The sequence below is a fragment of the Chlorocebus sabaeus genome, chromosome 23, assembly GCF_047675955.1.
Source record: "Chlorocebus sabaeus isolate Y175 chromosome 23, mChlSab1.0.hap1, whole genome shotgun sequence".
Lineage (NCBI taxonomy): Eukaryota > Metazoa > Chordata > Mammalia > Primates > Cercopithecidae > Chlorocebus > Chlorocebus sabaeus.
Genome location: NC_132926.1, coordinates 46,693,716 through 46,707,598, shown reverse-complemented (window position 1 = coordinate 46,707,598; position 13,883 = coordinate 46,693,716). Strand labels below are relative to the sequence as shown.

At 46.4% G+C, this 13,883-nt stretch overlaps 1 protein-coding gene across 4 annotated transcripts in view; it reads right to left on the bottom strand.

The window, feature by feature from the left end:
- Positions 1-13,883, bottom strand: part of MACROH2A1 (macroH2A.1 histone) — a 65,147-nt gene that overhangs the window by 30,230 nt on the left and 21,034 nt on the right. For all 4 annotated transcript variants that reach the window (XM_008014493.3, XM_008014496.3, XM_008014494.3 and 1 more), the window contains exons 3-4: positions 5,844-5,950; positions 5,215-5,412 (exon numbers count right to left, since the gene is read on the bottom strand). In XM_008014493.3, coding sequence (XP_008012684.1) covers positions 5,215-5,412; positions 5,844-5,950 — 305 coding nt within the window. The remainder of the gene's footprint in view (positions 1-5,214; positions 5,413-5,843; positions 5,951-13,883) is intronic.

Sequence of the window (13,883 nt, the reverse complement as noted above, 5' to 3'; positions counted from 1 at the left end):
ACCGGGGCCTGTCAGGGGGTGAGGGGCTGGGGGAGGGATAGCATTAGGAGATATACCTAATGTAAATGATGAGTTAATGGGTGCAGCAAACCAACATGGCACATGTATACCTATGTAACAAACCTGCACATTGTGCACATGTACCCTAGAACTTAAAGTATAATTTTAAAAAATGCCCTTTCTTCTATGAAATGGTGATACTAAGTGGTAGATTATTTTCATATCTCAGTTTGGGGGAAATAAAAGTTAGCAAGCAATCCTGTCTTTCAGTTCCAAAAAGACTGTTATAATTTTATATTTTCCTATAAACCCATAAATTTCCATGTATTGGACACCTGCCCAGCTTTGTTCTGAGCAGAAAACCTGTTAGGTCAGAGTCAGCTGGGTGACATTTAAGAATCCGTAGAACTGAGCATCCAGAAAGACTTACGTAAAATCATCACCCCACGTTTACCTATGTTTAGTCTCTTATTCTAATGTTTGAACAGCCTAAAATTTCAATAGAAGGCCAGCAAATTTTTGTAATAGTAGCTTCTCAAACGAACCAATTCCTTTCACTGGCTTCCCTTACCAGAACATTAATCACTCAATTTGCAGTTTAAATATTTATTCCTCAACAAGAAAAAGAGGCACTCTACAAAAATCACCTTGGGCTTTTGCCGGGTGGTGAGGAGCAAGCCTGTATTTATGATCTAGGAGGGTAGTTTTCACATGCGGATAGGGTGAGGTTTGTTGATGGTTTGTGTTTGAAAAAATCCCTGGTGAGATCATTATTATTCAAAAGTTTGGCAAAAACTGGCTTCTTAGAGATCCCGTAAAAGTTATCCTATGATTCTTCGTGTACATTCTGATGGATCTTAACCTAAGGGACAAAATTAGGCATAATTTCCTTTGAATTTTAGGTATTTTATTTTATGCATTTGGAATCTTTATCTCGAGTAAGGGTCCCTAGGCTTCCCTCACTGCCAAAAGTATCCATGTTACAAAAACATTAGGGAGCCCGCAGGCAAGTCCTGTCACGTTCTCTTAAGAGGGGCCAGGCACCAGCCCGGGCGACAGAGCAAGACTCCGTCTCAAAAAAAAAAAAAAAAAAAAAAAAAAAGAGGGGCCAGGCATGCTCCCACCTCAGGCCTACTTGCCACTCCTCTGCCAGGAGCTCTCTGCCCCCAGTCACTTGAATGGCCAAATACCTTACTCTGCTGGGGCTCCGCTCCAGTATCATGACAGCAACCTCACCTCACTGCCTATGTAAAATAATACTGGCTCTGCCATCATGCCACTTTATTTTTGTCATAGCAGCTACTCCCTCCCGCCTTCTGTAATGAATCTGTACATCCTCCCTGAACACTGAGGGAGGGCAGGGACTTTGTTCTCTGACACATCTCCACTACTGAGAATAGTAACTAGTGTATACAGACTAGATACAAATTGGTCAAATGAATATTCATTTTTTAAAAACTCAGTACTAAACATTAAAAAGATGAGGTGGTTTTTGAGATTAATGTAGTTAAAATGCCCTAAAAGTGAGTAATAGCCAAAGTTAAAAATATACTCACTCTTTGCCTCAGTAAGTTCACTTTGAGGACTTTATCCTATACATTTACTTGCACATGAGGACAGAGACCCACAAACAATGACAGTTACTGTTTGTCAGAATGAATGCTAGAACAATCTAAAAGTCCACTTGTAGAAGGGTGATGATATGGTTTGGCTCTGTGCCCCCCACCCAAATCTCACCTCAAATTGTAATCCCCATAATCCCCACGTGTCAAGGGTGGGACCAGGTGGAGGTAAATGGATCATGGCGGGTGGTTCCCCCCTGAGCTGTTCCCATGACAGTGAATGAGTTCTCATGAAATTTGATGGTTTTATAAGTGTCTGGCATTTCCCCTGCTTGCTCCTCTCTGTCCTGCTGTCCTGTGAAGAGGTGCCTTTTGCTATGATTCTAAGTTTCCTGAGGCTTTCCCAGTCATGTGGAACTGTGAGTCAATTAAACTGCTTTTCTTTATAAATTACTCAGTCTCGGGCCTTTCTTTCCAGCAGTATAAGAATGGACTAATTCAGCTGGCTACACTGGTTTCATATATCACATAAGTGACCAGTCATCCCATGCAACACTAAAGCAGCTCTACATGCAGAGACATGGAAGGACTGCCCAGAGAGTGACAGGGGCAGTGAACACAGGTGCCAGACACTATTCTATGCACTTCCATGAATTCTGTTAAGCCTCACAACCACCTTGTGTTACATCTCCTTTTTAAAGATGAGGAAACTGAACACCAGAGATGTTCTGCAACCTGCCAAGATCATGCAGCTAGGAAATGGCTAGCCCCAAAGCCTGCACTCTTAACCACTATGCCACACTGCTAAAATAGGGGGGTCATATGATTTTTTATTTAAAAAAAAAAAAAGAGCAAGTAGGATGGGGAGGGATTTATACCTCTATATGCTTTTATATGCATAGACTGTCTGAAAGGAGACATAAAAACTCGTTGAGTGCGCCCTGGGGAGAAGTAGGGTGAGGGACTACAGTGGGAGCAAAATTTTTTTTACTGCATACTCTTTTGTTCAAACTCATACATATACCCTACTCAAAAACATTATGTAATATGCATATGGTTACTGAATTGTAGGGCTGGAATGGACCCAATCATTCTATGGGTGGAGGTAAATTGAGGCACAGAGAGGGAACAGACTTGCCTGAAGGCACCCAAGTGGAGAGTGGGAGCCCTAGTGCACAGCCAGGGCTCTGGACACCCAGCCCCTAGTGCAGTTTGTTGCCTTCTCCAACCATTTCCACTATAGCTGACTCAGCTGTCACAACTGAGATTTTCAAAACCTCCAAATTATGTAGAATTGTGGGGAAAATTATGATTTGGAATTCAAGTGTTGACACCTGAAAAATACCAACTCTCACTACAAGTGCTTTAGCATGTTACTAACGCTTTCTCTGCATGTCCCTGGAAAGGTTATTTTCAGAACATTCCACTTAAACCTAGAGATGCAGGGTTTTCTGCTGTTTCTGGGAGTTGACACCACAATTTACATTAAACAAATGTTTTGAAAATTAGCTGTTCACGGTTCCAATTTCAGCTTCCCCCAGGGTTTAATGTTAGCCAAATACTGGTACAGTAAGCAGACAATGTGTTTTATTGTGTGGAAGAAAAACAGACCACCATAACAGACTTCCTGCTTTTGTAATCAAGGGAAAAGTTGAGTGGTCGAGTGATTATTGGCATATGGTTATTAGAAACACTAAGTTCCAAATATAGCTACTAGGAGCTAAAGACACCCCCGCTCCAAATATTTCAAGTCCAAAAAGTAAGATGAATTCCTAGTGTTTAGTAAATTGGAAAGTTCAGAAAGTCATACAACAAAAACTACTAGGGAAAGACTAGAGTAACGGGAACAAGATTCAGCCCAGTTTTGCCAGCAGATACTGGCATCTGAGAGACCCACTCAAATATCAACAGTGAACACATGAAGGAGGGCGATGGCTCAGGACACAGCCAGGGCAAAGGCTAAGCTGAGGACGTGGTCCTGCCCCTGCTGGTTCTCAGCACCAAGGGCCCTGCTCTGTGGGCAGCCAGGTGTCTGGGGCTCATAATCAAAAGATAGATTCAGTATCTTCATTGCCTTTTTAACATTTAAAAAGGGTTGCACAAGCACTTTCCTCCTGCCTTCCCTTCCCTGCCCTCCTCCCAACTGCAAATGTTGAAAGGGAAAAAGAAACTGTCCAATCTGCTAATTCTATAGTTAGCAGGAATGAGCAGTGGAGCATTCTGTGAAATCCCTGCCTGGCCTCAAGCCTCTTCCAGGACTTGTGAGCTAGGTGGAATGCAAGTGTCTGGAAATAACTTACAGGACACTCCTCAATATTGGATTTCTCTCTCAAAGAGCTGGGAGTGATTCTGGGCCTAAGGGTGGGTGGCAATTTGGCAAGAGGAATTTAGATTTTGTGCATGCGTACAGACTCTTCCACCTCAACTAAAGAAAGCTCCACAAACAGTGTGGATGCGAGAAGGTTGGGGGGTCACAGAAGATGTCCCTGCATGCGGGTGAAAGCCAATCTGCCTGAGGCACAGGCAGGCTCAAAGGAGAGGACATGCTGACAGGACAGCTCTGTCCACCTGGTCACAGCTCCTTGAGCCTGTCCTGGGAAGGTGTCCTCACTGTCTCACTCAGGTAAGAGGATTTGGGCTCATGTCGGAAGAAATTCCTGACACTGCATCATTAGATTCCACAGGGCGTTTCCAGGAACTTCTTCTTGAGAGTCTTGCAAAATACAGAGGTCACCTTCTGCCAGGGGTAATTTCCTCCTGATCTGGCAGGAGGCCAGAAGGAGGACTCCTTAAGGGGTACTTCAGAGCAGGGCAGCCTCTAGATTCCATTTTCTTAGAGACCAAGCTTTGGTGGCACTGTCCATTGTTTGTTGGCTCTGGAGGCTATGACAACAGCTGACAGGTAGGACTCGGCAAAGGAACACAGAAAATGTATCCCAGTTGCCTTGTAGTCTCCAGCTCCTGCTCAGAAAGGTGAGCACAGCAGTCACAGGCCTGGACCTCCGAGGGTGCTCCTCTACACTGAGGATCATGACCTGGAGTCTGCTGGCCTTCCCCACCCAAGACGACATCAGATGACACTAATGAGAGGGTTTCCAGCACCTAGGACCCAGCCAATCCAAGTTAGGCCCAGGAAGAAGCACCTGAGTAATACGTCCATTTTCCTCCTTGACAGAAGCAACCATTCTAGAGTGAACTGGCTGGAGCGCCCTGATGGAAGACATGCAGCCACGGCAACACGAGAGTTCTGCAACTGAGCATCAGGGTATGCAGGCAGCTGGCCACAGGACTAGACAGTGGCTGTCCCCTAGCACAGGGAAGCCCCCTTCCCACAGGTGTGTGCATCTCCCTGAAAGGGCCAGCTTGGGAGTCCTTCCAGCTTGAGGCTATCCCTGAAAGCCCACCATCCATCCACCTTGCCCACAGGGGTTCTGTCCTTCAACTGGGTCCAGACTCTGGGAGGGCCTCCTGACTCTGGCTACTTGTATTGGATTAGCCCTTCTGGAGTGTAATCAGCTCCTACATGTTCCTCCTTTATTCTCTCCCATCAGTGGGATGAGCCCACAGGGGAACAGTGGCGGGGGGGCCTGGTAACCCTGTTTATCTGTGCCCCATCCTATTCCACTTCATACATTCCAGCCAAATCACGTACCTTGGATTTCCGGGCCCCTTTCTTGCCTCCTGCTTTTTTAGACACAGGCTTCTTCTGGGATGGAGACTTGGCCTTTTTGGCTGGGGGTGGTGTGATGATGGCTTCCAACTTTCCTTTGGATCCCCGCTTCTTCGCTAGCAACTCAGGGTGGATGTTGGGTAACACCCCCCCACTGGCTATGGTGACTCCTTTTAGCAGCTTTCAGGAAAACCAGAATAGCAGATGGTGAGCCAGATTACCCTGCTTCTAACCTTCAAGAAGCCAGCCCTGCCCAGGACAGTCTTTTGCTTTGGGTTGGTGCAGCTCCTTCCTCCATGGCATCCTCCATGAGGATGCTGCCAGGACTCAGGCTCACTGCTCAGGGATCCAGTCCCCAGAGTCCCTCACTCAAATGGAATTTAGATCATCTCTCTCCTTCTGGGAGAGCCAAATATCTTGTTTTATCCTGCTTCCCCCAACACTCCCAATAAGGCCTTGGGGAAAAACTGCCATGGGAGGCAGGGAAGCTGCTAATTAATCCTGCAGTCCACACCTTTCATAACCAGCCAACACCAAAGCCACTTAGCTATGTTTCTTGGGCAGTATGACCACCTGCTCAAACATCAGTGGGAGATGGGAGAGCCCCATACCTGATTCAGCTCTTCATCATTGGCCACAGCCAGCAGGATGTGCCGGGGTGTGACCCGTCCCTTCTTGTTGTCTCTCGCTGCATTGCCAGCCAGCTCCAGAATCTCCGCTGTGGGGAGCAGAGATGAGCGTATGGTCATGTTAGAGGACCATGTGTCCCCACCCCGGTTCCCATGTTCACAGTGCCAGGAATGGGCACAGGCAGCTACTTCGGGAAGCAGCTACCCTGAGGTGAAAAGCTGTGGGCAGAGTCACAGAAGTGCTGAATGGCAAAGCTGAGTATGACCTAGGAAGCCCCAAGTACAATGCCCTTGTTTGGGAGATGAAGGAATTGAAGCTGAGGGAGGAGAAAGGACCAGCCGAAGATCACTCAGTGAATGAGTGGGAGGGCTGAGATCTGAACCCAGTTCCAGCTCCCATTTCCCAGAAAGGGTGCTTGCAGTCAGCACTGCAGATGTCACCAGGGCCAAACCCAAAGTCTTCAGCGTGGTCCCTGAGAGTATACCATGTCTGCTTATAGGGTTTCAAGGACAGGATGGCTTGCTGTTGAGGCCTGTTAACCAATCTTTGTTGATTACATCAATGCTGAATGCCTGCACATCTGGATGCAAAACTAGAAGGATGTGACTGGATTCTTTACAAAGTCAATGTCATAAATACATTTTTTAAAGGGTGTGTGTGGGGGGTAGGGAGGTATTGTAGATTCAAAAGGCTAAAAAGACATAACGGCCAAATATAATGTGTCACTCCTTGATGAAATCCTGATTCTTTTAATAAAAGCTAGGAAAGTCATTTTGGAGACAACTGAAGAGATCTGAATGTGGACTGGGTATCAGACACAGGGAGTTATTAATTTTCTTAAGTGTGATAATGGTATGGCCATTCTGTAGGGAGCACCCTTGTTCTTAGGAGATACATGCTGATGTATTTAGGGGTGAAGCATCTTGATGCCTACAACTTGCCCTCCATCCTGAAAAAGCTCTAAGGAATAAAGCAAATATGGCAAAATGTTAAGAGTTGTTAAATCCAGGTATATGATTATAAGAACATTCTTATAATAAGACAGAATTTCAAGGAAATTCTGTCATTTGCAACAACATGGATAAACCTGGAGGACATTATGCTAAGTGAAATAAGCCAGGTACAGATGGAAAATATAGCATGAATTCATTTCTATGTGTAATCAGGGACTGGGGGTGGGGTCGGGGTGAATGCTGGTCAAAGGACATAAAGTTTCAGTTAGAAGTTTTAATGATCTATTGTGCAGAATGGTAACTATAGTTAACAATCATGTTTATTTAAAAAGTGTGAAAATAATAGATTTTAAAAGTTCTTAACACAAGGAAGTAAGTATGTAAGGTGATGAAATAAAGAGTATTCTTGACATTCTGTATGTTTGAGTTTTTCAAAATGAAATGTATGAGAGAAAAGAAAAACTAGAAGGGCTATGAGCATAACCCATAGTTAGTACTAAGTTAGAGTTGATTTACCTGCCACCTGGGCACAGTCTCACATGACAAGACAGGTTTTCCACAGCATCAAAGATGGTGGGAATTAGGAAGTACCCTTTGGCAAGACCTGGTTTTCTCCTTGGCATTACAGTTCTCTTGGTAACCTGTCAACCTCATCACTGTCTCCTTGTTTTCTTAGTGAGGCATACGGATAGACCCAGAATGGATCTTATATTCTCCACTTCTGCAATTCTGCCCATACTGGGATGTCGTTCTAGGCTACCCTTCTGGGCCACCCTTCTGGGCCCAACTCAAGTCTGACCTCCTTCCAGTAAATAAAGAATTTCTAATATTTAGTTATGTTGTAAACACTATATTTCTCCAGCAACATCAGCACTCAAGAATCATTATGAAATAACTAGGAACAAAATTCTAGCTGCACGAAAATCATGTGTTAAAAATTTACAGTATGACACAGGGCATACATTTTTAAGAGGTACTAACAGCTCAACCCAATGCAAAAAATCTGCTGTATGTGTGTAAAGCTAAAAAACTGCTTGGCTACTCAAGGAAACTCTCGTATTAGCTTTGGGGGTGGGGGCGGGAGGAGATCAGACACACTTGAAACAGCAGGTTTCCCCCTAAATCCAAGGCAGGAATTCCTTTGCTCGGTAATCACCACACTGATGACACACAACTCTGTGCTTGGCAGGAAGGACCCAACACACCATGAGGCCCCTGTCTTCTCAGTGTTCCCAGGCCTGCAGGGATACACATGCCAGTGATATAGAGAGTGATAAAGAATGCCACAGGGTCCCTTACCTGGGCTTTATACGTGTGAGAGCCACAAAACCAAGACAGGGTGGAAGGCAAGATAGCCAGTGCTTACATGGAATCGGGTGGAGGGGCTCACATTTCCCACTTTCACCCATCAGTCTCCACAAAGCTACTCCTTTCCCTGTACCAGTGTCAGCACAGTTTAGTTTACCAGTGGAGCAGGGAGATGGCCACCCAGCAGTTTCACTGAAGCTACCTTATCATTGATCGTGGTACTGTCTCAATGCCCAGCAGTGATGGGTCCATCTTGGCCAGGCCAAAAAGGTGCCTGTGATGCCTATGTGACCTTGGGCCCTGGATACTGTGAATGCAGAAGCGCCTGCCTGGCCAGCCCAGCTTGCCCTTCATTCTCCTGTGTTCATGGACGGGAGAGCACATCCACAATGCCACTGTCATGCCCACGGCCCAAGAGGACACCAAACCAAGAGTCTAAGCCCAACAAGAACACAGAGCCTGGGAGCAATGGAACAGGAGGGAGAGTCAGCCATGATGGGCCCTGGGCAGAATCCTTGCAGCAGGAAGGCCTGAGAGGCACATCAAGCACCACGGAGCTGTAGCCCACTTTGCTGGCTTCCCCTCCCTTCCTCAACCTTCCCCTTTTGGAGGCCACAGAGAAGTTTTGGGCCATGGGTATCTGCAGAGCCAGAATATACAGGAGGCAGCTGATGGATTACAATCTTTTGACCATAATGTGCTAAGAATGCTTTACCTGCCCCTCATTAACAGAGAGAAAGGGAGGGAGAAGGAGAATGCCCACAGTGGTGACCTGTTTTGCTAAGTCCTAAGTCCAACCCTTTGGCAAGAAAATCATTTGAAGGTAGTTTCTCAGGAAAGTGGAGGTGGCCTGTTTCCTCTTCCTGCCCAAAACGTTGGAGGAAGGCCCTTCCTGAGAGAAGGCCCAGTGGCCATTGGGGGTGGGGGAGGAGGGGAAGGATGTGGTCTTTATTTTCTGCAGTGCTGCCTTCACTTTTTTTTTATGCAGGAAAAATAAGGACGATGGATAAAAAGACCTGGAAAAGTGTGGTTGGGCCCCTGACTTGGGTGAGGGCAGGCAGTACATAAAGAAGAAAAGAAAGCAATGGAGTAGCCCAGAAGTAAGCACACAGGGCTAAGAAACCTGAAGCTGGATTCTCCGGGAGCTAGAGGACATTATTCCTGGCTTTGCAAGCTTTACCCCCTTACGCTCTTACTTTGTGACTGAAAGTTCAGTAGACTCAGTTTCTCCACTAGGGAAACCTGAAGGACTGTGCTCATGTTTTGCTATTCAACTGGGAATCAGGGATGCCACACTGGACCAACCTGTAAGTGACAGTGAGTAGCAAGGTGGATGAGGAGGGGCAGGAAGGAGCATCTCAGCTCCTTGGAAAGAACTGGGCAGGGATGTCATTCTGCTGCTTTTTACCAAGGGCCCCCAAATCCAAGACTCTTCCTTTTTGCAAAACCCCAGCGCATCTTTGATCTGCGCAAGCCAAAATTACTGCCTCCCCATACTCTTACCATCATAGAGTGGGCCCTCAGCCCTGTGGGTTGGGAGGAGGGAGCTGGGTCAAGGAGGGATAACAAAGAGGGGCATAGATCCACCCTCCAGCTAGTTGAGCAAGAGCTTTATCTTCTGTTTACTCTTGCATTTTTTTCAGATGGATAGTTACCATAGTAACCCCATCGTTAAGGGACACACAAGACAGAGCACCTCAGAAACACACCTTTTATGAGAAGTATGTTCAGTGCCCCACCTCTCTCCTGCGCTGCAGCAGCAGAGGGCCGGGGCATTTCACCATGGCCAGGGAAGACGGAGGGTGCCCGACTTAACAAAAGCAGTAACCTAGAGCACACACTCATCCCTTGCCAACCATCAGTAATACTCACCCTCTCATCCTTAGTCCAGGTTTAGAAAAAGCCATCGTAAAGGGCTTTCCTAGCTAAGAAAGGGTTGTCTGCTGCAGAGAGTAGAGGTGCAAAATGCCAGCAATTCAATAAGATGGAACAGTTCCCATCTGCTCTCCAGGGCATGTTCCTATTGGAGGGAGTAGGAGGGGGAGAGAGGGTGACTGACTGCTGAGGAATTGGGGCAGGGCACATGTCACCAAAGCAGATGTCCTGATGTAGTTTTCTTCCCTGTAAGTGATCCTTTGCTTTGCAATAATATGGAGGGCAAAGTAATGGAGGCCCAGGCTCAGGGCCGTACAGCAATTCCTGCCTGCCCCCCATGCACACTGGGATGGCCCTCACATCCCCACCAGCAAGGAGGGCTTTCTCCTAGGCTAGAACAGAGCCAACTTCAGCCTCTGCCTCAATCTGAATGGAGCCTATGCCTTCCTACAAGGGGGAGGGTGGATTCTTTCACTCAATTCATTTCATATTTTGGAAGGTTTTGTGTCTCTCTAAATGTTTTGTCTGTGGCCGGTCTAAAAGAAAAGGGATTCTGAGAAAGATAACCAGGAAAACACCAGATCTATGGACACAAATCCTTTTCTCCAGTTTCCAGTGCTCAGCCCTTGGATCCTCCCTTGAAGGGAATTTTCAGGAGCCACAGCCTGGAGGCTGTAACCAAAATAAATGGAATCCATAAGAAACCACAGGAGGAAACTGGAAAAAGAAATTAGAAAAAACAGAACCCCATACCAGGTTCTCCACCCCATCAAGCCAAGTCTTCTCAGTCGGTGACAGTCTGTTTCCAATGACCAATACTAGACTGATTTGGGGCCCAAGGCGCTTAGGGTCCACTCTGAAGAGGATTGTAAGTGTGGTAAAGTTCCCAATTATAAATGGTGCAAAGGGAACAGGTTGAATGGTGAGCAAACTGGCCAGCTCATTAGCTCTTCTAAGATTTTTGAATTTCAAAACACATAAGCCTCAGGTTCTCACTCCTGGCCAGGGCTAGTCTCCGGCAACTACTGAGTGGCTGGCACCATCATCTGTAGTGGCCTAGATGATGCCACCATATCCCCTCTCCTCAGAGCTGCAAGCCCTGCAGGGGCACCCTGGGCCAAACATTCCCCAGCTTCATTGAACATGACTGTTTTAAGGCTGCTTGACAAAATTCCCACATCCTTGGGTAACAGCATGGTTTGGCAGCCTTTTTTACTACAGACCAGCCGTCTGAACATGAATACCTTTGACAGGTCTACTTTCCAAGTTCAGCCAGAGACAAAAGGCTTAGGGTCCTTTTTCTTTTTTCCAAATGTCTTGAACTAAAACATATCTGTTGTATTAAAGCATTTTGTCTATCTTCCTTCAGCAAGATGAAGTCATGGTTTGCAGAATTAGACTCCTAACAGCTAACAGGTGATGTGTTGAGGCTGCGCCAAACTCTAAACACAGCCCTTGCAATAAGAGTCAGGGGCTTTAACAGAGCCGTTTGAAGCTCTGTAAAACAGAGCTCATCTAACAAAAGAAATACTGAAAATAACAACTAGAAATCAAAGAAAAGCAAATGTTCACATAATCCCAAGGAGAAAACAAGTTTGCTACAAAGCCAACAACATGACAAGCAATCTGTTTATTGTATTTCTTTCGATTCATCATCCTTCCATCAGCAGCCCTTTGAGTTCAGAACTGTTTTACACCATTCCAGAAGGCCTTAACCCAATCAACCCCAATCGGAAGGTGATTGCTAAGAGCTTCCTGCATTCTGACCACACCACAACCTCCTCCAATTCCCTTGGTGGCTCCGAGTGTTTGCAGCCACATCCCAGAATCCACTGCCCCCATCCCACCTTTTCAGGAGGTGAGTGGCAGGGTCTGAAGCCTGCCAAGCCATCAGCTCGGAGCTCTGGGCCACAGCAAAGCTCTCCATCTGCTTGTCCCAGGGGCCTCAAAAGAACCAGAATTCCACAGAGAAAATAAAACCTATAGCAGTGATTGAAAGTAGTATTCCAAAGATGGTTCCGAGTTTGACACAAACTCATCTACTGTTGTTAAGCCCACTGCAGATTCCTCTGAAAAGTCCAGGAGCCAGGGGTCTCAGAGACAGCATTTGGTCCGTCTTCTGCATTCGCACAAAGTCTCCCAATAAGATGGAAATGCAGCTTAATTTGGGAACCTGTAAAGTAAGCTCCACTGGCTGGAACTTTCAGCCCTATTTCAAAGTTTGCATTATACATAATAACAAAAGGGAGCTATGATTCTTAGCAAACATTACCTTAATCTAACCCACCAACCCAACTCAGTGCCCGAATATCTTCCTTGTCAGGAAAGTTTTCCTCTGCCTTCCTCACCTCTAGTGTTGTTTCAGCCACCCACTCTGTCTGCAGTGGAGGGCAGCAACCATGAATGGCACTGTGGTGAGAGCCCGGGGTCTGCTGACAGACTGTCGGGGTTTGGATCCCTGCTCCTGCAATTATCTGTAAGACGTGGCCAAGTGCATCTAAACCTGTTTCCTATTCTATACAGGAGGAGTGATAGCTGAGGTTACCTCTAGGCTTATGAGATTAATGAGTTACCAAGTAAAATGGTTAGTACACTCAGTAAATTCAAGCTACTACTGTTGAGGCTACAACTGCACTATTTAAAAAAGTGCGACAAGCTTGATTACAAGGAGAAAACTGTACTTCCTTTGCCTCGATTTCCTCTATCTATAACTGGATGATTTGGACGGGTGGATTTGTGCCAAAAGGAGGAAAAAAGCAACAGAAAACCTGGTGTTTCCTCTGCCAATAGTTTACTCTTTGCTGTTATGCTTAACAGTTAACATATGTTTGAAAAATGCACTTGAACTCGATTAACCTCGGTGCTGCCAGACAGACCTGCCTTGATGGAACACAGCACCAGGGCGCCCCCACAGGCATCTCTACCTTGGGAAGAGATCTGGGGCTTTTGTCTGACCCCAGCAGGGTGTGTAGAGCCAAGGGCTCAGGCAGTAGAAGTCAAGGCCCTGGGAAGGAGAAGGCGCCTGCGGAGGCCCTGAGAAACCTGTCCTACTCCAAAGCCTGGCTGGAAGCTGGGCAGGACTCTCTGACCTACCAATCACTTGCTGTCAAGGACTCTCAATTAAGTTACAAGGAAATGGTTAATATGTATGTTTGTTTTGATAGGGAAAACCACAGCCATTTGTTCTTAATTCATCTCAGGAAGGGGTGAACAATCAGCAATGTCTGCTGAAATGAAATGATTTGAAGAGTATAATGTAAAGAGGAAACTCATTTAAGGAGCCCTGTCATGGTACCATTTCCCAGACGGACTCAAAGGGAAAGAGCAAGGAGCAGAACAGTGAGCTTCGTGGGCTGCGCTGTGTTGGGGGAGGCGGCAACGTCTGTGATCGGGCTACACATGTTCATCAAGACAGGGGAGCAGCTTTGCCCACTGGGAGCAGAATCAGGGACTTGTTCAGAGGGAGACGTTTTGTTCTATTCCCTTTTGTGCTATTTGAATTTATGTTCTGTATATTTTCCTTTTAAAATGAAAATAATTAAAATGCTGGATAGATGAGAAGCTACAGGCACTTTTGCTACCCACTGCCCCAGCTGGCCTTTGGTACCACAGGTCACAAGCACCCTTACCCTCAGACACTATGCCGCAGTCTGCTTAATCCTGCTTCTCCCAAAAAAGAGGTTCTGAGCATGTGAAGACTCTTTTTTCATGGCTGTTTTTAGAGCAGTGTGAGTGTGTCACAGAAAGGGAGGCCCCTGAGAGGGGACTATAGCTCCTGGGGTCTTTACCAGCCTGGCCTCTGTGCTGTCTGCCTGTGTGGATTCCCAACACTGAGGGCCACTTGTCTAAGGATTTGCCTGAGCTCCAACACCTAGGATTCCACCT